This window comes from Prunus mume, linkage group LG2 (assembly GCF_029339155.1).
Source record: "Prunus mume cultivar Tortuosa linkage group LG2, ASM2933915v1, whole genome shotgun sequence".
Lineage (NCBI taxonomy): Eukaryota > Viridiplantae > Streptophyta > Magnoliopsida > Rosales > Rosaceae > Prunus > Prunus mume.
In genome coordinates, this window is record NC_142699.1 from 40495093 (window position 1) to 40519058 (window position 23966).

At 36.8% G+C, this 23966-nt stretch overlaps 1 protein-coding gene and 1 long non-coding RNA gene across 2 annotated transcripts; both read left to right on the top strand.

Annotated features, from left to right (window-relative positions):
• The first annotated feature begins 6459 nt into the window (after positions 1-6459).
• Positions 6460-18218, top strand: PDS3 (phytoene desaturase 3). Its single transcript, XM_008224486.2, has 14 exons — positions 6460-6894; positions 6993-7125; positions 7315-7403; positions 7941-7998; positions 8773-8928; positions 12471-12619; positions 13558-13677; positions 14051-14264; positions 14359-14461; positions 15057-15104; positions 15649-15694; positions 16591-16778; positions 17246-17408; positions 17791-18218. Exons 1-14 carry the CDS (start codon positions 6700-6702, stop codon positions 17830-17832), a joined length of 1704 nt encoding a protein of 567 aa, XP_008222708.2. The 5' UTR covers positions 6460-6699; the 3' UTR covers positions 17833-18218.
• LOC148920363 (uncharacterized) lies at positions 9691-11940 on the top strand. The gene is made up of 2 exons (XR_016123737.1): positions 9691-11727; positions 11898-11940. It is a non-coding gene; the product is annotated as an uncharacterized LOC148920363 (long non-coding RNA).
• Positions 18219-23966: the final 5748 nt, after the last annotated feature.

Genomic DNA, 23966 nt, shown 5'->3' on the forward strand with positions numbered 1-23966 from the left:
GCTCCCTAGCCCTCTCCTGGCACTCATAGAAAAAGCGGAAGCAATCCTCCACAAAATGCTTCCGCCGTGGGGCATTGAGCAAAGGCGGACCCAAAAGTGCTTTATCGTTTGGGCAAATGGTGGTAGGACTTAACTCCGGAAAATATAGCTGGAGCCACAATTGAAAAATCCATATAGGGCCAGAAGCATGATAATCCATGGGTTTAGTGGTTACCTCACGGAGCCCTCTATAAAGATAGGCAAGAAAGATTGGGCCCATGGCCACTTGATGGCCATCCGCAAGTACCTCCGCCAAGGCTTGAAATTCCTTTGTGATCCCGCCACTTGATTTTGGGCATGCCAAGAACTTGCACAACCACATCACAAGGAAAGCCACATGCTCAGTGTAGGATACGTCATTGATGGAATAAAGGGTCGGTGGGATCTCAGCCATGGCCAAGATATGTCTTCACCTAGCTCCCGGAGTTCTTGTTTGACTTGTGAAAATCTAAGCCCACTTTGCCATCCGGAAGGTTGGCGGCCGAGAAATCCTCTCCATGAGGGCGGAGGCCGGCGATAGCGGCCAAGTGTAGCAAGTTGGGCATCATCATCCCAAAACGGAGCCTCATGCAATTGGTGGAGGAAGAGCAAAAGCATAAGGCCGCAAATGACGAGAGATCGGTCGTAAGGAAATGGGTTTCCCGCACATAAGAGCAATGTATCATAAATCCCAATTCTCTTCTAATGGCCCTTCAATTTTGGTTCCAAAGCCTTGAACCAATGATACCAATCAAACTTGCCATTCGCCGAGCTTGAGTGGTCGGGCTTCGGTGGCGGATGATGCTTTCTTTGATGGGGCCTATTTTGTTGCTATGGGATCCGATTTGAGGGGGGTTCCCGTCGGCCAACCTTTAAATGGCTTGGTGCTCTCCCAAACGGATGCCCATGTGAAGTTTGAAAAATAAGTTGGGCCACTTCTTGGTTGCGTCACCCACACTTTGGCCACCTCCTCCGGATAGGCAGAGAAAAATGGGCCAAGAATATATTGGGCGGAGTTGGGAAAGGCATTGAGAAAATAGGCAAATACTTGCTTGCCCAAGTCTTTTTCCATGGCCACCTTCATATCTTCAAAAAATTGGCCACTATCACTTGGAATGGATTCCATCCTACAAACATGGTGTAAAATCGAATCAAAGAGAAATATAGTGAAGCAAACAAGATTCGAATCAAGAACACGAAGAACATCATGGCACTATTCACATATTCAAAGTTTCAAGTCTAAACTTTGAAGGCTATGGATGCATTAAAATCATACCAAAATCAACCAAGAATTAGTGAAACGTACCTAGAAACTTGCAAATTTCAAGTTTGACGTTGGTTCGGGTGGATTTGGTGTGTGAAATGATAAATGTGAAGATGGAGAGGATATGGGTTTTGAGAAAACCTTCTAAAAGCCTATAGCTATGGTGGAAGTGCTTCTGTGAAAATGAAAGGGACCTCTTGAATATTTGTAATATCTAGGGTTTTTAACAGATAGGAAGTTCAAAGGTTCCGCCAATTTAATTGGTGTCTTTCTAAATTCCTACCCGATTCAAAATTTAATAACGTGCAAGGCAAGCAAGAAAGAAAAATCTCAAATTTCAGAAATTGAAAGGTTTTGGGTTTCAATTTGCTTACCTCTACACCAATTCCGAGCTAAGCAACTCGGGGGGCAATGTTTAGGGGTGGTAGAAATCCACCCGGGCACGAGAATTGGTCGGGCTAGAGTTGAAGGAACAATGGGCAGATTTGGAAATAGTTGGGCAACTGTTGGAACAGGAGCTTGCAAGGTGCAGCCGAGCTAGGAGTTTAAAATCTGGCCTGGGCTTTGAAGTTTGGAGGCCGTAGCAATCCGGGCTTCTCAAATTTGTGGCTGGATGAAGTGAGGAGGTCTGGAGAGCGATCGAAAGTGAGGTTGGCGACCAAGTTTTTGGAATGGAGGAAGAAAGTTGCGGCCGAGTGTTGTTTTGGAAAAATAGGGCTGCTGTGTTGTTAATTAGATAAAAGTGTGGCTGGGGCCCTTTGGTGGTTTGCAAACTGGGCACAAGTCAAAAGTGAATGCGGCCGAGTTGTTTTTGAAATGATAAATGCGGCCGAGCTTTTTGGAGGTTGAGGTCTTTGAGAACTCTACAAATCGGCCAAGAGTTTTTAGGATTAAAACGACTGTTTTAATATATATTTAAATATATATGGATTGGTAAGCATGCGGCCGAATCTTGAAGGAGTGGCGGCGACTTGTGTTGTTTTGGATGTTAGAATTATTGCCACCGAAGTCTGTAGGGTCTGAAAGTTAAAGTTATATATATATATATATATATATTACACACGTGGGCCTTTTTGTTATTGAAGTCAACAAACATGAATTGCTATATGCATGTTTCTATATATAGTGGATGGGCCAGCAGCTTGGATTTATAATTTGTATATACATATATATACATATATTTATGTATATATATAAATGAAAATAAAGTTTGAATTAAGCTCCTTGGCTAACTAATGTGCTTTAGAACTTCAAAGATCATGAAGGGCACCCTCATGTTATGCCAAGAGATCAAAAGTCTTAGCCCAAGTTCTAAGCCATCAATTTCAAGCCCAGATTTTCGGAAGATTATGTGCACGTGACGGAGGGCCTCACAAGGAAAGAAATCCGAGTGTTCCAAAACAAGGAAGAATCAAGCATGTCAGAATATCTCCTTCAATACAATCTCACGGATTTAGGGAGCTTCGAAAGGAAAGAATTTTAAGAAGGGTTGACCTTTGGCCATTCAATGGCCAGCCCATGGGCTGACGAGTGCCCTATATAAACCTTGCTCCATGAAGACATCGGAGACACAACATCAGACAGACAAACCTATCTTTCGTCTCGCACTTTTCTTTTCCTAGACTTAGGATTTTATTTTTCAAGCACCTAGTGTAGTGAGTTCTTCGTTTTGCTAGTGTAAGTTTATATTTTCCTTGTCATTTAAATTCTTGTTTCAGTTTATATTTCTTGTCGTTTCAATTCAAGTTTATTTCAATTCCTTTACATTTAATTGTTATCGCACTTCGATTAAATTTAATTTCAAGTTTATTTCCTTTTCGTTCTTATTATTCTTATTGCTTTTATTTCGTTCTCGCTTTACTTATCGCTTTGATTTATTTTATCGCATTTCAATTCTTGTCTTTACGTTTATACGCATATTTAGTTTAATTGCATTATTTTTACATGAAACCATAAAAATCACAAAACATCCGTACGAAACCTAACCATTCTCGAGGCTCGAGAAAGTGAAAGAATCTAGGCCAAGAAGAGGTTCCTTGCTTGGTCGATCAATCGTTGCTCGAAGTTAGAAGCGCAACACATCCATCTATTTTGATTCCATTCAAGCCCAATTTCGGGCTTGGTAGTGGCACGCCCGCATCCAAAAGAAGAAGGACCAAAAGTTCCTTCCGTCGGCCGCTTGGCCAAAAAGAGGGGAACAATATGTCATACAAATTGCATACTCACATCTAAGATGTTAGAATTTGTCTTCTTACCTAATGATATAAAATATTTAACTCACGAATTGAAATTCCAAACTTTAAGTGCAGTACGGTTAAGTTCATCAATATGTAGTTTGTTGACTGAATTACCTCTCCACAACTAACAGAAGTTAAAAAAAATTAGACAAAAATTGAGGATTTTCCTTGAATTTCTTCAAATTGAAACTACAGGGACAAAATTGACAAAATTGAAACGACAAAGACCAAAGTGGTAAAAATGGCAAACTATATGGACCAAAAGTGACTTTTTCTTGAAAATTGAACCTCGTATAATTGTTTTTTCTTTTTTTGGGTCGTACCTCATACAATTGTTTAGTCTTTAAATTTATTGAATTAAATTTAAGGCTTATTTACACCAATTCCCCCTAAAACTACAGTAAAATCTCACTTTGCCCCTCCAAACTTAAAGTGACCCACTTACCCCGCTTAATCGTGGTTTGGTAATCCACTTTGCCTTCTGCCGTCAACTTCATTCAAAACTATGTTAAAACTGATAACGTGGCATGGGCTTATTGGTAATTTCATAAACATGGATCATTACACCAATTGAGTGGGTGATGTGACAAGTGGAGGCCACCTCCACATAGATTAAAAAAAAAAAAATTTAATAACTAAAAATTAAAAATAAACTTAAAAGAAAAACTCAAAAATCTTCCTCTAATCCTCTCATCTATACACTCTCAAGATTCAAGACGTCATAACTTGATAAGTCACTAATTTGTGTATACCACATCATCGTATTTCCAATTTCTCATACAACATCTTAAATGGTATTTGCATTCCCATGAAAAATCAATCCACACCGGTCTACATTACCATTGGTAATGGAGGAAATATTAAGGCCCCGTTTGGTTCATGGGAAAAGAGACTTGGGAATGGGAAAGCAATTGCGTTCCCATGTTTGGTAAGTCTAGGTATGAGAAATCATTGTCTGGCTCATGGGGAAGTGAAGCCATCCTCCCAACTTGGGTTTTATTTTCCCTCCTTATGGGAAAGTTTGGGAAAATGAGCTAACATTAAATGCATATTTTTTATGACCATTTTATCCCTATTAATAATTTAGAATTACAATATATCATTAAATGCATTTTTTTTATTTGATTTAATATGGGTATAATTGAAAATTTATACAAACTTTGTTTTCTATTCCTACTCAAAACAAACATGGGAAATGAAATAAAGTAATATTTACCGGTTACTTTCCCAATATTACCAAACGTGAGAAAAGAATCTTCCATTCCCATTTTTTGGGGAATGATATGGGAAACGATTTCCCCTCAAATTCATTCCATGAACCAAACGGGGCCTAAGAGCTTAGCAACCAAGTAAGTATGCATGATAGATTTGATGTTTACTGATTCAATTTCGTAAGTATTTGTCAGCACTGCATACTAAGTTTATGAAAAATCCCTTTTGGGATGCAGTATGACAGAACCACAGCCAACTTACTCACACCATCCCTTTCCACAAACCCAACCCCACCTAGCACCTTCAACCACTCAGCACAACAGTGGATTGAGCTTGCCCCCAAAATCCCCAAATCAAAATTTGCCAAAAATGAAGAGGTCGACAGTGTCGGGGTGGGGACAAGATCTGATTTTCTAGGGTTGACCCAAGCAGAACTTGGGATGGGGCACCATTGTTTGGGAGTCAAAGTTGTATGGGGAAATTTTGGGTTTTTAATTGTATATACTTGTAGGTTGCCATTGTCGCGTTGGTCTCCTATGTTTTCTCTGGTGCTGTGGTCATCTCCTTTTGTCCTTTTTTTTCCCGTTCATTCTGCTATGGTGTTTGTGTTCTTCAACAAAATTGTTGATTATCTGAGAGAGAGAGAGAGAGAGAGAGAGGGGAGTGGAAGGCGGAGGGGAAGGAGAAGGAGGGAGATACGAAGGGGAGATGATGACTTGCATGTTTTTTTCTTTTAATTATTTTTCATGGTTGTTGAAGAAAGGAGGAGGAGAAGGAGCGATTTGGAAGATAGAGAGAGAGGGCAATGGTTGGTGCGGCTGGGTAGAGGGATGGGTGTGGGTGGGATCTAGGTGAGAGGATCAGATAAAGAGAGAGGTAAGAGCATCCACAATGGGCTCTCTAAACCACCTCCTTAGACAAATTTTAGGAAGGAATTGTAAAAATGCAACTCCAACCATGCTCCCTATCCACCTTCTAAAATAGGGAATTCTCTAGGAGCTCCTAAATCTGAGGAGAGAGAAAGAACTCCTAGTGGCTCCCTATAATTTAATGCTTTTTTATTTAATAAATATTTCAAACCTTTATTTAATGTTAATTATTTCTTATTTTATTTTTTAATAGAGATGGACCAATTAAAAAAGAGTTATAGCATTTATGACACTCCAAAGTAGGGAGTATGGTTGGAGTTGAATATTTTTAAAGAGCTCCTAAAATAGCTTTATTATATTTTTAGCTAAATTTTAGCTAAAAAATAGAGAGCATGATTGTGGATGCTCTAAGGAGAGAGATTTTTTTTTAGTTCTAAATTTTTTAATGTTTTATTTTAATTTTTAGATTAGTTTTAATCATTAGAATATTTAATTATAATTTTATCTATGTCGAGGTGGGCTCCACTTGACACGTCGCCTCAATTAATGTATAATGAACCATGGTACAAAATTACACAAACACCCATACCACGTCATCAGTTTTAATAGCATTTTGGATGGAGTTGACGGTAGAGCAAAGTGAATCACCAAACCATGGTCAAACGGGTACGTGAACACTTTAAGTTTGAGGGGCAAAGTAAAATTTAATTGCAATTTCAAGGGACATTGATGTAAATATTTAAGGTATTGTGCGAAGGGAAAAGGCATGCACTGTGAATCCGTGATTGGGTGTCTTCAACTGTTACCGCGCTTAGTGGAATATTCATAACGCTGACCTAACCCACAAACTCAAAATGCCACTTTTGGCAGATTCCAAGCCTCATTTTCACAACTGGCCAAGGATGAGACGGAAACTCACCCAACAAGCTCATGTGTTCAGCGTTCCACCCACAAACAACCACCCACCCACCCACACTCACACAACCCATCCTCCTCCTCCCTTTTTCTTCTCTCCCCCACCACAATTGGAGCTGAAGAAAGCTCCCTTTCTTCGCTCAGCAGCTGAGACTCCTGTTCTGTGCCCAACCTGTTTGATAAAATGTCTCAGTGGGCTTGTGTCTCTGCTGCTAACTTGAGCTGCCAAGCTAGCATCATCAACACTCAAAAGCTACGAAACACTCCTAGATGCGATGACTTTTCATTTAAAGGTAGTGAATTTATGGCTCAAAGCTGTAGATTTTTAAGCCCACAAGCTATTTATGGAAGGCCGAGGAATGGTGCTTGCCCTTTGAAGGTTTGTTTTCTCTTGAAGTACGAGTGGTTTAGTTGCTAAATTGTTAAATTGTTAAAAGGGTAATAAACTTTTTTGCGTGTAATTGTAATGGTGTGTAGGTGGTTTGCGTTGATTATGCAAGACCAGACCTTGACAATACTGCTAATTTCTTAGAAGCTGCATATTTCTCTTCCACTTTCCGAGCCTCTCCTCGTCCAGCTAAGCCGTTGAAGGTCGTGATTGTTGGTGCAGGTGATTATGATATACAAACTTATTATATATTCTTAAAATTGCATTGGGTTTTCTTTTTCCTTTTTTTCTTTGGATGCTCATGCCCAATTTAAGCTTGTCTTATAGTGAACTCAAAATTTATGGATACTAGATATAACATTTTATCTTTCATTATGTGATTAATATTTTTTCTGTTCTGAATTTTTGCAGGTTTGGCTGGTCTGGCAACTGCAAAATATCTGGCTGATGCAGGTCATAAACCTATCTTACTGGAAGCAAGAGATGTTCTAGGCGGAAAGGTTTTTCAGCTGCTATAACTTTATCTCACTTTTGAGACCATATTGCTGTTAGCTTGAAGAAGTTATAACTTTATATGTTTTGCGGCTAATGATTAGAGAGAAAATATCATTTATTAAAATTTAGAAAGAAAAAAAAAACATAAGGATAGGACAGAAAAAAATTATTAGAATTGCAAGGGAAGGACGGTCTTACATAATTAAATAAATTTACTATAACTTGCCAAAAAGAAAGACACTAAGTTCTGGAAAACCTGCACAAAAGGAAAACATAAGCAAGTGGGGAAAATCTATCTAAGAGAAAGTGCAAAGATAGAGAATTTGCTCTTGGAAAGTTACAAGGGGCGAATCTGACTCTTATAACTGTGCTTTCTAGTCTTCCAACTTATAATTATGTCCTTGTTTGTGCTCCCAAAATCAGTGGCCAATGAGTACCCAATTGGAAGCACTGTCCAATATTTATCCACATTCTAACTTCATATCTCTGACATTTTTGTTGTTTCTATTAATTGCTTATTGAAATATCCAGTTTTTTGATAGGTGGCAGCATGGAAAGATAAGGATGGAGACTGGTACGAAACAGGCCTGCATATCTTCTGTGAGTTTAATAGTTTTTTCACTTATAAAAAATCTATTTTTCAACTTTAATAATCATCATGCTACATTTGGGTGGCTGGTATGGGAGAGGATGATAAAGTATAATAAATTGGGAAATGAGATTCCCAGTAATTATTAGCTTGCATTGTTCTCCTTCCAAAGTTCAGACTGTGTAAGGGTATCAAGTCCACTATTTTTCTGTTCTGTTTGAAGAAAACAAAAATCTCTCATAGAGTATTGAAGGCTGAGAAAATTACACCGGCAGGCGATTGTGCTTGCAAGTGAACCATTGTATTCTCTGAAAAGATAAAGTTTTTAAATAAAGTGCCTATTTCATTTTTGACCAAAATTGGTTTATATATAAATTTGTAATATTCTATATCAATACAAAAATTTAGCTAATATATAAGTTGCAACAGAGAGGGGTGAATAAAATTAATTTTAGGTGGACGTATCAAAATGTTAATCAACCAAGTTTTTAGAATTATATTGGAAAAGGGTTGATAAGCAGTACTTATAAAATCAGAAAATTTAAAATCTGCCACCTGTTGTATGTATGGGTTCGAACCCAAGCATTTCCAGTATCTTTTTCATTGTCTGTCTTCTATCCAAGATGAATCTACATTATGTATTTAGTGCTTAATGAAACTGGTTCTTTAACTTTTCTTTAAGAATTTTCTTTAAGAATAGACTATTGATGTCTCTAGTGCTTATACATAGAGCAGCCGGGTAATGTATTCTATTTCTTATGATATATATTTTTTGTATTGGCAAGTTGGGGCTTATCCGAATATTCAGAACCTGTTTGGTGAGCTTGGTATTGATGATCGATTGCAGTGGAAGGAGCATTCTATGATATTTGCAATGCCAAGCAAACCAGGAGAGTTCAGCCGGTTTGATTTCCCTGAAGTTTTACCAGCACCCTTAAATGGTAAGATATTTAGCCACCTCTTGAAATTTGACAATATTTTCTCTACAACTGCAGGAATTCATTCCATTCTTTGGAAGCAGCTTGATTTATACAAACATTACAAAATAACTTTAGTAGATTGAAGTATTGCAAAACCTTGTTTACTTAATTGTCTGACTGTCCATATTTGATAACCAACACTCACACTGTCAACCCTTTATTATAATGTTGTTAACAGAAGATTCTGGGATTTTACCAATAGTCAAAGACTACTCTAAAATTCATATAACCCATAATTAAATTACTCTGGTGGATGACATTGGTAGTTTGGAGCTTGGTGACAGCATTGGGTTGTAGGTGGCAATCTGAGAAGATTGGTGGGATGGAAAAATTGATTTCTTCCTGAAGGGTAGAGATTATCAAGAGTGTTGTCTAGTTCACCACCTTTTCATGTTCCCCAAGGAAAAGATAAATTCCGAGTTGGTCCTCTTAAACCTATGTCTTTAATAATGTGAAGAGATATTTTTTTATATTGTGGGATGGATGAAAATAGTACGAGAATGTTAATTATCATCTAGTGAATTCGGATTATTTTACTCCGTAGTCAGTAAGAAGGTTTGGGAGTTAGGAGACTGGGTATCTTTAGCAGGGTCTTTTAGGTGAATTCTTGTCAAGAAAGTAGAAATTTTTTTGGAGGCACATGGTGCTTTTCATACAAGGGAGAGAAATGATAATCAAATATGTAGTTTCATGTTGTTTTGTTGGAAACACACAATGCAAGACAAGCATGAAATACGCATTGAATTCCAGAATTTGAGTGCTCAAATAGGCAATGGTGTTTCAGTCGAACACTATTTTAGAATCAATATGCTTTCTGAGAAAAGGCACAAAGAATTGTAAGTGTGGACAGTTGAAGTCATTAATAAGAATCCAATTCTCTCTTGTCTTGTTCCGTCTCTTTTATTTCTTTTTTCTGATTCCTATAGCCCTCTGTTTCTTTCATGAACTTGCTCTTGATTTGTGTTTTTTTCCCTCTCAATATCTCCCTGTTTAGAGATGGTTGGTTATCTTTGGGCCCATTTTTCATTTGGTTAGGTCAATGGATCCAAATTTTACTAGCCCTAGGCTTTGGTCTTAGAGAAAACAGAACTCAGGATGAATTTGAGCTTCAAGTCTGTTAGATATTGATTAAGCCAACTGCTCAAGACCAGCGAGAACCAGATGGGAGAAAAAGGACCTGGTGTGCGGTCCATTGAACTATGGAATAGGCTCAAGGAACCGTGGCTAATGCATAAATTTTTTTCCCCTTAGTTGCACGACCCTGGTATCTTTAAGTGGTCTCAGATGAGTTTTCTTGTCTTTCATTCATTTCCAATTTCCAATTTCCTATTGTTCCATATTCTGGATTTTCATTAATTGAACAAAATTTAAGTAACTTTAAATATATTTAGGCTTTTTATCACAAATGGTCCTTCACGTTTTCGAAAATTATCACGAATGGTCCTTGAGGTTTTTTTGTGACACTAATAGTCCTTAACGTTTGGACTTTTTATCACAAATGGTCCCTACCGTCAAAAATTCTGTTAAGTGTCTGAGGTGGAAGAAAAGTGGAACCCACATGTCCAATTACATCATGACATGTGGATTAAATAAATAAAGAAATATTTTTTTTAATGAAAATTCATTAAAAAATCATTTAGCCTCTCTCTCTCTCTCTCTCTCTCTCTCTCTCTCTCTTTCCTCTGCCCTCTCTCCTTCCTGTGCTTTCCCTCTCCCTCTGTTCTATTTCAGCCAAGACTAATTGAGCCTCTCTGTTGTTTCGTTTTCTTAAGAAATCTATTTCAGCCAAGACAAACCAAATAGCTGGGAATGCCTTAATTTCCCCAAGCCCAATACTTCAAGATCTTAATTTTATAATTCCATCAATATTTAATCAACCAAATACAAAATGAAGCATCAAATATCAGTCCCACCGAGCAGTAATCTTCACTTTTGCCAAATATCCGTACAAAATGTGCAGATGATGGGCTGACCGAGCAGTAATCTTCACTTTTGTCAAATATCAAAGTTAAAATAAAAAGAAGCCGGTTTTTTTTATTTTTAAAATTTTCCCTACAGACCAACCAATGGGTACTCAAAGTGAAGAATATTGAAGATCAAAGTGAAGATATCACCAAGCAGTTATCTTCACTTCTGTCAAATACTTCAAGCTAAACTGAAATCTCGGATCAATGAGCAACTCACAGATAGCTAACGAGCATCAGATTGCGAGGTCGATAAGAGTGCTGCACACTGGGGAGAAGAGCGCTGCTCTTTGGGGACTTTCATCGAGCAATTTGCAGAGGTCAAATTTCTCCCCTCTAATGGCAGATCCCAGAGTTGCAGGGGTCACTTGACCACCCTTGCTCCTCTGTGGATCCGTCCCTGAGAGCAACTTGTATATCTTATATTTTTTCTTGCAGGTGGCAGAGGGAAAGAAAAAAACAGAGGGAGAAGAGATGGAGAGCAAGGGTGGAGAGCAGAGGGGGAGAGAGACGGAGTAAGGAAGGGGATGAAAAGTTGCAGAAAAAAAATATGGAATTTTCATTAAAAATGTATTTAATTATTTTTTTAATCCACATGTCACAATGTGATTGGACATGTGGGCTCCACTTACCTTCCACATCACACTTAACGGAATTTATAACGGCAGGGACCATTTGTGATAAAAAATCCAAACGTTAAGGACTATTAGTGTCACAAAAAAAGGTCAAGGACCATTCGTGATAATTTCGTAAACGTTAAGGACCATTTGTGATAAAAAGCCATATATTTATACAAGTGTCTTTAGATATTTTATAAAAGTAATATTAAAAGTTTAAGCTTTTGGAAGACAACACTGGTGATGATCTGCATGCATGTATTCTTGAGGATTCAGCCTGCTATATTCTAATGATTAGATATCTTGTTTCTGAATTATGCTTAGATTAAATGATTAGATATTTATACAGGTGTCTTTAGATATTTTATAAAAAGTAATATTAAAAGTTTAAGCTTCTTGGAAGACAACGCTGGTGCTTCCATGATCTACATGCATGTATTCTTGAGGATTCAGCCTGCTATATTCTAATGATTAGATATCTTGTTTCTGAATTATGCTTAGATTAAATGATGCATGCGATTGTAAATTCATTCTTTGCTTGTGCTGTTAAGAGTCGTAATTGATGGGCAGTAAAATATTTTCTTTGTTTGGTAAGATATATGTAGGGAATTTTTTTCTTGTCAGAGTTATGTTATTAGACTGAGAATCAAAACCATCATTAGGTAATATTATGCCTGAATGTGTGGTCCTGTCCTGATTAACATTCTGGACATAACATGCCAGATTTCTGGCAAGGGATCACTAACCTATCTATTCACCCCCCCCAAAAAAAAGTCTCTTGTATCTGTATCTCTCTGTGTAATATATATTATATATAGAGAGAGTAGACATATATATAATATTTGTATAAAGTGAGAAGAGAGAGGACATCTCTCCGTATATATTATTACTTTTTTGAGCTGTTTGTGATTGTGGCTGGCAGGAATATGGGCCATATTGAAGAACAATGAGATGCTGACTTGGCCAGAGAAAATCAAGTTTGCAATTGGACTACTGCCAGCAATTCTTGGTGGGCAGGCTTATGTTGAAGCCCAAGATGGCTTGAGTGTAAAAGATTGGATGAGGAAACAGGTACTTTAATATAGTTGATAAATATTTTTGCATGTTTTATTGACTGAGTTAGACGTGTTTGTGTATATATATATAGCTAGGAGCTTATGTGCCATGAGCAGATATTGTAATGAGTTGAAAAGTAAAGGGTTAGACCAAACCTGCTTCTTTGGTCATTCAGTTTCACAATCATGAAATGAGCCAAGGCTGGTTGATCTCAGTACAAGATGTGCTCAGATAAAGTACCTACTAAAAATATTAGAGGACCAAATCATATTAGTTTGCTGAGAATAATTAATATTAGTCAACGTTCCCAGTACTAGCAGATAGACAATGAAATTATGAAAAGGAGATCGACTTCTTGTCAATTATTAATGTATAAGAGACTAACTATTACGGCACATACAAAACCTGACACTAGTTTGGATGGCTAAAATCCAAGGGACTAGCTTGTATCTGGTTTTCCATTTAAAGCTTTTGCTTCATAATGGTCAAGATGTCAGTGTGGCAGTGTGAGCCTCAAGATTTGAAGAGGTAGACATTTCGACAAACTTGTTGAAATCTAGAAAAACCGAACTAGTTTTCTCCTTCAAAGGAAAATAGGCACAAACTTGTATGTACTCTTAATTAATTATAACTGAATCCACAAAATTTACATCTCCAGTGAGAAAATAAGAGATATAGAAATAAAAAACTGAGATTGTGTTAACAGAAAGCGATTTTTCTTCAGTGTTTTTACAATTTTTGTTTAATTAATTGATTGAAACAACTACCAGCCAAAAAATAAAATGAAATAAAATCGACTTTTTTTATGATTTGCAGGTCAGTCATATATTTCATACGATCCTGTCGTATTGGTTGAATGCGAGATTGGATGATCAGATTGAATTTTGTTATCTTGATGAAGATGGTTTATACAGGGAAAAAACAATGACTTGTGATTTCTCCTTTTCTTTCAGGGCATACCGGATCGAGTGACTACTGAGGTGTTTATTGCCATGTCAAAGGCCCTGAACTTTATTAACCCTGATGAACTTTCAATGCAATGCATATTGATTGCTTTGAACCGATTCCTTCAGGTATGGTGAATTCCCTCACTTTCAATAATGCATATTGATTGCTTTTACTAAGAATCTTGTTCTTCTTCCAATCCATAAAAGATTGGTGTGAAAGAAGAACAGTTCACGATATAATGGTATAGCTTCATGTGCATCATGAATGCAAGTTAGAACCGTGTAATATATAGTTTCCTTTGTATGTTAGATGGAGCATAGGTCAGATCTCAGAAGCAACTTATCCTGAATATCACTCCTTGTGAAATATCATTTTTTATTTTTGGATGAGTTCCATCTCTGTATGCACTATATGCGATCACTATATTATTACTTAGAGGACAACTTTTGTTACAACCTAGCACTTCCTGATCAGTAGACTGTGCAAACACATGTATAGGAGAAACATGGTTCCAAGATGGCTTTTTTGGATGGTAGTCCCCCTGAGAGACTCTGTGCACCAATTGTTGATCATATCCAGTCATTAGGCGGTGAAGTCCGAATTAATTCCCGAATACAGAAAATTGAGCTAAATAAAGATGGGACCGTGAAGAGTTTTGTACTAAATAATGGGAGCATGATTGAAGCAGATGCCTATGTATTCGCGACTCCAGGTGTGGCACAAATTTTCTTTTCAGATAATATAGTTGAACTTAAGTGTATATTTCCAGTTTCCCTAAGGTGGTTGTTTGGTTTTCTTATAAACAGTTGATATCCTAAAGCTTCTATTGCCTGATAACTGGAAAGAGATCCCATATTTCAAGAAATTGGAGAAACTAGTTGGCGTTCCAGTTATCAATGTTCACATATGGTGAGTGGATATTAACTGATATTAAACAATAATGCAAATAGCTCTCTCTCTCTCTCTCTCTCTCTCTCTCTCACACACACACACACACACACACACACAGAGACGAACGCACGCACATTCTCTTTCACTTAATAAGTATTGATTCCTTAATTTTTCATGATCAGAAAATAGAACTGGATGGTGTATATTGACAACTGGCCTAATTTATGGGTTTCTTTCTTCAATTTTTTGTTGGCCTGGAAATTTCAATAAATGAGAAAAAATAGTTTAGGATGTCTCTTTAAGTTAAATACAAGTTTTATCAGAAGAGACTGGGATTGGCTATGGGTACTTTTCTTAACCTCTTTGGGGTTCTCACTTTAGTCCTTGTCAATCAGTCATTGCCAATGAAAGCCATACCTTTCAGGTTGTATTGCTTAGAATGGCCCAAAAATGTGATTTCCAAATGTAATGTGAAACCTGCTATTGATTTATTTATTTTACTCAATTTCTCTCTGTCATTTTATTTCGGTCTGAAGTTACTCTCTGTTTCACTGAAGTAATATGTTAGTAATATTCATGCTAATCTGATGCTATGAATTGTTTTTAATTACAGGTTTGACAGAAAGCTGAAGAACACATATGATCATCTACTTTTTAGCAGGTCCTACTCATACTTAGTTGTTTAGTTTAGCATAGATATTACAGTGATGCTTACTTTCCGTGTGTATCTCATGGTTCTTTGAAGGTTTGCTGCTTGCAGCTTGACATTCTGACTGGCCATGTTAAAGTTACTCAGCCAAGGATAATATATGACAAAATGTTGGTTCTAATATTGTAAGGGCTGCATAAAGATAATAAGACATCCCGTCCAGGCCAAGACATTTGAAGTTAGAAAGAATTTATCTTCTTTAGTTGGTGATATAATTTATCTTCTTTCAATCCACAATGGAGGCCAAAATAAGACATCCCGTCCAGGCCAAAATATCATCTAAATAATCCCAAGTTTATAATTTATCTATAATTTAATGACAAACTTGGGATTGTTTAGATAATATTTTCATTTAAAAAGAAAACTACAAAAAATACAGCCTATTTGGTGTATAATGTATCCAAACTCTTATAATGCTGTCTGCTGCCTTTGGCCTCTTTTTATTGTGCCAGTATTGTTTCATCTGTGACATGGTCTTTTTTTTCCCCTAATGCAGAAGTCCTCTTTTAAGTGTCTATGCTGACATGTCCGTAACATGTAAGGTAAAATCTGTTATTTATTCCTTATTAGTAAGCACAGTAGATATTGTTTGATTTTTCTTTTTAACTTCTACCTACCATGCATCTAATAATGTAACTATACATTTCGTATCTTTAGAGAAACTAATATTAAAACACAAAATCTTGCATATAGTGACAAACATTTTAATAGCAACGAAGTTGAAAACATTTTGAGAAAAAGGAACAATACTGTCTCTTTTTCTCATTCAATGTTAAATAACCATTTTGTTTGAATCTTTCAAAATTTGAATTTGTTTTGTATAGAATAATACTTGCATCCTGACTGGTCATGACCCGGTTTATATATTATTATTGATTTATTGGAGGTTTTTTAGTCATGAGAGAGGTGAGCTACAAGCATATGTCTAGGGACTTAAACATAAACCATAAATAATTTGTTTTAGAGGTAGATGACAATTCTCTAGGTTGTGCAATAAGAATTTAGATCGAAAAGACTGAGAAAGTATATCATTCAATTATGAGAGAAAGATGATATAATTTTTATCCTTGTTTACTATCCTTGTACTGATTCTTTTGAAATTTCTTACCACAAAAGAAATTTAAAAGGAAAGGGAATAACATGTTCTTTTGCTTAATGAGAAATATTGTTTTATGGAACCATGGATGAAGCACATAAGCATGAATAATAGACCTATTCATTTATGGATGGATATTGTTCCACGCTACCTCCTGCATAATTTTTTATGTCAACGTACTAAGAATATTGTATCAGTTTTCCTTATCCAGGAAAAATCAGTTAATGGATTTTCATTATATTCTCTTAGTATCAAGTATAACTCATTTCAATTCCTTTTAGTTTCATTTTCATTTTAGTTTACTTTTGGGTTGGGGACATGATTCATTGTAATTCATTGCAGGAATATTACAATCCAAACCAGTCTATGCTGGAGTTGGTTTTTGCACCAGCAGAAGAATGGATTTCACGCAGTGATTCAGAAATTATTGATGCTACACTCAAAGAACTTGCAAAACTCTTTCCTGATGAGATAGCTGCAGATCAAAGCAAAGCAAAGATTTTGAAGTACCATGTTGTGAAAACACCAAGGTTTGAATTTATAGCCATTAGTTTTGAACCTGAATGAATGTTTATGAATATTATTTGAAAAATCATGTTGCCAGTACGCAATGGAAATAAATTCCAGGGGTTCTTTATGTTACACGTGAACTTGTTTGATTGAAATATTAACATATTGTCTCATACCGCCTATTTAAAATTTTCCTTTTTATATATAATGTGGAAATTTCTAGCTATTAATTTTTCACACAAAACTTTAATGGAAACTACGGGGGAGCAAATTCACTTGGAAGAGTTGGATTTTAATTTATTTACTTGTTGATTTAGCGGGGCTACTCTGCATAAGGAGTTCCCTTGCCATGTCGTAAGCAGTTGAAACCAGAACTATGCCCTAGGAATAAGGAGGCATGACCATTGGGCCACTGCCTGACGTGCCCTTGGTTGACTTGGTTATGGGTGTTTGTGCTTTAACTGATTATGACTGATTTATGTCTCAGGTCGGTTTACAAAACTGTACCAGGTTGTGAACCTTGCCGTCCCTTGCAAAGATCTCCCCTAGAGGGTTTCTATTTAGCTGGTGATTACACAAAACAAAAGTATTTAGCCTCAATGGAAGGTGCTGTTCTGTCAGGGAAACTTTGTGCCCAAGCAATTGTACAGGTAATTTCCATCAGGACACTGGAATTTATATGGCCTGATGAACACTCATGTTCATCTATGTCTGAATTTACTTAAAACTGATATCTTACAAACATGGTCTGTGAAAAACGAAAAAGATCTCTTGAATATTTAACGTGCATCCTTTGTAATTTCTGAATTCTTTTTGACGTCCAGTCACATAATTCCTGTTGCACTGGAACTTTCTATGGTTGAACTTAGGAATGAGTTTATTGTTGTTTTCATGTAGGCCTTTATAATAGATTTTTGTCTTTTGGTTAAAGAGATTACGATTATAGATGCTCTGTTGTCCTCGGGTTACGAAATTAGAGCAAAGTCCTTTTAAGTTGGATGACAAAGCTGAATTTCTGGCGTGTTGAAGCAGGATTACGAATTGTGTTGCTCGGGGACAAACAAGGGTGGCTGAGGCAGAAAAACCTTGAAGTAGAGGCAAGCTGTGCAGTTTTTTCTGGATGATAATTTAAAAATTTCTTAGTGCTTGTAAACGATTGGATTACAACAATTTAGGCACTAATCATCCCCGTTAAGGCAATGTATGTGGAGACAATTCTTTGAGCACTTTGGTGGTGCATCTCTTAAAAAATGGTGTTATTCTTTGTACCCTATCATTGAGCGTGTACGTGTATATAATCTGATCAGAGCGTTTATCTATGGTCATTCCAGCCATTAGATTTGGAAAAGGAAAGAGGTAAATCCATCCTAGAACCAAATGAATATGTATTTTTGTTTTCCAAATGTTACTCTACAATTTAAGAATTATATTATACTTGATTGCACGGGATTAACAGAGAACGCAACCTTACCCATCTTGTGCTTAGCTACTCTCCTACACTCAACAATATCCTCTCTGGGGGCGAGGGCTTCATAGTTATTATCATGAAGAAATTTAAGCAGTACAAAGAGCCCTAAGAGTTGTGATGTGGTGGTACGTTACGACTCATAATGAGTTATATTATTCTTTCCAATGTGTGAATCTATATTCAATCATTCGGCGGATAAATTCCGTACAAATACAGTTCCTTCCATTGAGCTGACCGGCAATGAGTTGTTGGAAGAAACTGGCCACACCGGTTTGAACTTTGAATGGTTTGCACGAACTAGATTAAGAATTTCACCTTGTAATTACAAATTTGGTTTCAGTCCCCACTTTACATATGCGTCCAGTGTATTCTACCTTCATTTAGTCATACCAAGTTTCCCTAAGGACAACAAAATCAAAGTCAAGTTCCAAGTTTCCATAGCGGATGAGAAATGATAACCGTTGAATGAAATAATGAAGGGCTGAGATTTAAACTTCTGGGTGCCTCTATTTTACCCTCAGAAAGGGGCAAAATGGGGCTTTCAAGTTTTGATGGGTGAACTGATCAAATATACTGTGCATAGAAGCGAAGTATACAAATACAAAGACCCAAACGTTCGCATCTTCTTCTTCTTCTTCGCGCTTCTCCACTGGGCTTTCTCCTCCACAGCTTCTCCTCCTTCTCCTTGGCGCTTCTACTCATACGAGCACCAGACCCAAAAAAATCGAGTTTTGGGTTTTATTTTTTGGCTGCAGATGTAAGTGTAGAGTGGGCGGAAATAAAGTAAAATGCAACAGAATTTGATTTGGGGATGGTTTTTCATCGCATCCGGCTCTGTTTTCTTTCTGGGTTTTCTCTATGCTACCGTCTTATCCAAGATTCTTCCACCTTCAGATAATATTATCCTCTCCGCCATACAAAATGACCGGTAATTGCTTGTTTTCGGTTCAGCCAAGTGATTTTGTATTATTTTTCCCCTATATATATATATGTTTTTTTTTCTTCTGTTACTATTCAATGCTAATTCATATTCAAAATTAGTCCCAGAATCCAATGTACTAGCTTAAACTCCATTTATCATTCATTCCATAACAAAATTGCCATATGATTTGACATACTTATTAGAGAAAAATAACAGGTTCTTCTATAAGTTATTAAGTTGCAATATGCAAGTACCTATATGTTTGATGCAGTAGTGATCCAATAATAACATTTGGATACCTATCAGAAAAAAATGCCAATTTATATAATTGATGTTCTCTTTTTCTGGGTAAGCAGATATTGTTTTTTTTTTTTCTTTCTGTCAATATGATCTTAGTTGATCTATTTAATGAATGCTTAGCTTTATGATAACAATATATATGTGAGTTTATTAGTTTTCAGCTGGTGGCTTTCTTCTGTATTGTTGTCAGTCGTTAGGAGAATAGGGTTTCATTACACTGAGCGCTACGTTTGGGACAGATTTATAGACTTTCCTTTTGGGTTTTATTTGATAGGTAGAGATTGCCTGCAAATTTGTGTTGATGAGGCAGTTTTCCTGCAATGTAATTCAACATCATATGTTTTCTTAGGTTACTTTAAAGAAGAGGGTTTTATTTTTTGGAGGAAATGACAGCTTTTTAGGATGCCATAATCTGTGTGAAAAGCTGGGTTTTGATTGTATGTGGGAGGTATGTAGGGGCTTTTAGGCATCACTCCTAATAGTCAAGACTCGAGAGATGGTAGATCACACATCCAAATATAGCGTCTCAGCACTAATGACTCTGAGGGGCTGAAATTACTGTTGTTTTGCCATCCTTTAAATTATGTAGATACAAAAGGTATTAGCTTATTGTGCTCAATAAAGCAAGCACCGAAGAAATCCACAAAAGCTAACACATAAGATGACGCATATGCTTGCAAAATAAAATCAATGTGTGCAAAATCTTAACTGTCAGCTTCGATGGTAGCCAAAAAGTCCAAATTATCAGTCACTGCATGTTGTACAAAATCCCAATGTGGAGTGATATCCACAAAGGAAAATTTTGAACTTGCTCTGGCCATGAAATGGGACAGTTTTCTTTGTTCGTCAATTTATCAATCTTTTGCGTTGGCTGGTTGAATTGTGCATGGCAAGAGATAGGGATATTGTTGTTCATATATGTATATTTATCTTTTTATATAGAGAAGAAAGTCTAAGGTATTGAGTGATTATCAGAAATTCGTTGATGTTCCATTATGACATGATTGGATTTTTATGTTATACAAAATAACATTTGGATTGACAGTTGCTTTATTTACTCTCGAGTGTTAGTAAGTGACTTGGTGCCCATACCTATTAAGCTGATTTGGAAAGTTCAAGTTCAACATGACTTTCTGTTTTTTACTGGATTTTTGTCATTGAGATAACGTACTGAAGTTCCTATTCTTCATCATTTTCTAACTTAGTTTCTTGTCTGATAATAGGTATTATTGCTTTTTGGTGCCCTTGACTCTCCCGGTCCTTGTCGTTGCTGTATACTTTCATTGGCTCAGCATGAAACTGTTCAAACATGCATGATTTTTCTAAGCCCATCAGGTATGTTCGAAAGCAATGGAATATTGTATGCTTGTATGAGTTCAGAGTTAGATAAGTGAGGCTACTTTGTTCCTTCCCAGGTTAACCTAAGCGTTCCTCAATTAACAGAAAGCCGTTTCACCACCAATCAGACCTGAAGGCTGGAACCCCTACAACCATAGCAGTGGTACATAATCACATTCCCAAGTGTTTTGGCCAAGCAAACCGACTGCTGGTATTCTGCCTTCTTGAGCATAACCCACTGTTTGTCAAACCAGATATGGGCTCTAGATTTTCATTTAAGAATTTCTTGAAAAGTCTTTTTAATAGTTCTTTTCTTTCTTGTTCATAAGTTTAATTATTTTTTTCCCTCCCTGAAATGTTTCCATTCAAGATCATGAATTCTTATTGGCAAATGCTGTAAACATAGGAATCGCAGTGAGTCTTTTCCATTAAGTATTCAACTTACAAGAATCATTTTTAGTTTTTTAAAGTGTGGACATTTTTTGTTAATCTTAAAATTTTTCCTCGGATACAAAATGGACGGTTGCGCTTTCATAGGAAAATAGAAAGGCTCGCCAATGGCCCTTGTATTTTGGGTCAAGTTTCATCAAGGCCCTGCAATTGTTATTTTACCGAATTTGCCCCTATAATTTGGATATGTTGCAGTTCGACATCACGTTGTTATTTTATCAATTTAGTCGACAAAAATAGCATGTGGTTTGCACACGATTTGGTTTTTTTTTTTTTTTTGACCAAAAAAAAATTATACGAGCGCTAATCTAAATTACTTTAACATACGGGTAGGGGGACTCGAACTAATTCGTTCAAGATTATGCAAATGTGCAGGCTTATTGTCCTAACCAACTGACTTAACTTACGTATGCACGATTTGAAATATTTTAGATGTTGGCAATGAAGTTAAACCATCCTAAATATCCCCAATCATCCAGTCAAAGTCTATTTTTCTTTGGAAAAATTGACGGAATTAAAGATGTGTCTTTGAAATACAAGAAGTTGCAACTCTATTTATAAAATTAGCAAAACCGAAACTGCATGAAATCCAACACTGATCCAGACTTCAATACGCCTAATAGCAAGCCAAATATGAATCCAACACTGATCCCAATCAAAACTCTAAAACCCAAGCAAATTACCATCATGACCTGAAATCTCAAGGTTGAAATGCATACAACTTAGTTTCATAAACCATCTGCAGAACGTTGTTCTGTTGGTTTCGGATAAAATACAGAAGAACACAAAATCAAAACTGCAACTTAAACATTGTTAAAGATCAACACCAGCCCAAATAAAGTATCTACCCCATAGAAATACTGAAGGGAAATTTTCTACACAACTCTAGAAGTGAAATGTCGGTCAACAAAGAGGAGATATTAGACAGTTGAAGATTGTAGAGTTTTCTAGTGCAAAACAGAAATATGGGGCTAGAATAAATATTCACATGCACAAAGAAAGTTGGCAGCCATTTTCGAGAGAATAGTCTAGAAGGTTAAACAATTATGTAGCTAATATTATATAGCCAAGGTGGAGAGCAAAGTCGGCAACTACATGAACTATGAAGATTATTCTAGAAAGCCACACACTTGTGGCTGGAAATAAATAAACCAAGTCGGTGGACTTGGTGATGTCGGCAAAGAATGCCTATAAATAGGCATGCAATGCAACAAAGCAATGTAATCAAGAAGTCAAGTGAGTCAAGAATGTGAGTGTGAGTAAGTAGAGAGTGAGCAATAAACTATAGAGTCAAGTAGTTCTTGTGAGAAGTGTGAGTGAAGTGAGAAAGAGTGTTTGTAAGAGTTGGTCTTTCCTTTGAGAGTTGTTTGTTGTAAAATTTTGTGAGTCTAATACAAGTAAATTGTATTGTTTACTTGTTTTGTCTCCAACAAGTCTACATTAGAGTTTTGTACTCTAAATTTTTCTCAACAATTGGTATCAGAGTGCGACAATCAGTGACTGATTCTGCAGGAGTTTCTTTGAGTTGTGAAGAGTTTGTCTCTACAAGTTTGCATCTTTAGATCAAACTTGATTGGTACTGCAGGAATTCTGCCGACACGATGGGTGATCTTCACGTAGTTGGAAGAATCACGAAGCTCAACAACAAAAATTACAACACGTGGGCAACATGTATGGAGTCTTATCTGCAAGGTCAAGATCTTTGAGATGTCATCGGGGGCAATGATGTTACACAACCACGAGAAGACAACAATGACACTTTGCGAAAATTGAAGATCAAAGCAGGTAAAGCCATGTTTGCCCTAAAGACAACAATTGAAGAAGAAATGTTAGAGCACATAAGGAAAGCTAAAACACTAAAAGAAGCATGGGACACATTTGCAACACTCTTTTCAAAAAGGAATGACACAAGACTACAACTTCTTGAGAACGAGCTACTGTCCATTGCCGTGAAATTTCTGATTTAGATCTTACTACTACTATTGTGGAATCTAGGATAAAAAGAATAAGTATCCATGGTCTGAGACCCGAATACCGAGGCTTTGTTGCCGCTGTACAAGGGAAGCCTACTCAATCATCACTTGTTGAGTTTGAAAATTTGCTTGCCGATCAAGAAGCTATGGCTAAGCAAATGGGAGGGGTCTCGTTAAAAGGTGAAGAGGAAGCGCTTTACACCAACAAAAGTAAAGGCAACTTTAAGCAGCATGTTGGTGGTGGATCTAAAAGATACGGTGACAAGGCGAAAGGTCATCAAGGAGAAGGAAGTTCTCTGTCAGGGGGAGCTTCAAAGTTTCACGGCAACCGTGGTCAGTCCAAGAATAATAAAAAATTTGAAGTTAAATGCTACAATTACGGAAAGAAGGGTCACATGGCGAAAGATTGTTGGTCCAACAAAAGGCCTGTTGACAGTAATATTGTTACTTCCAACTCAAAGGAGAAAACTGAGGATGATTGGGACGCGGAAGCATCTCTCGCTATTGAGGAAAAGGAGATAGCCTTCATTGTGATGTCACCTGAAAGGATTAACTACAAGAATGATTGGATCGTTGACTCAGGCTACTCAAATCACATGACTGATGATAAAGAGAAGTTGCAGAACCTGACTGAGTACAAGGGCAATCGTGTGGTAGTGACAGCCAACAACTTAAGGTTACCAATAACCCACATTGGTAAGACAATAGTTGTACCACGACATAACTCTAACCAGGTGCCGCTTCAAGACGTCTACCA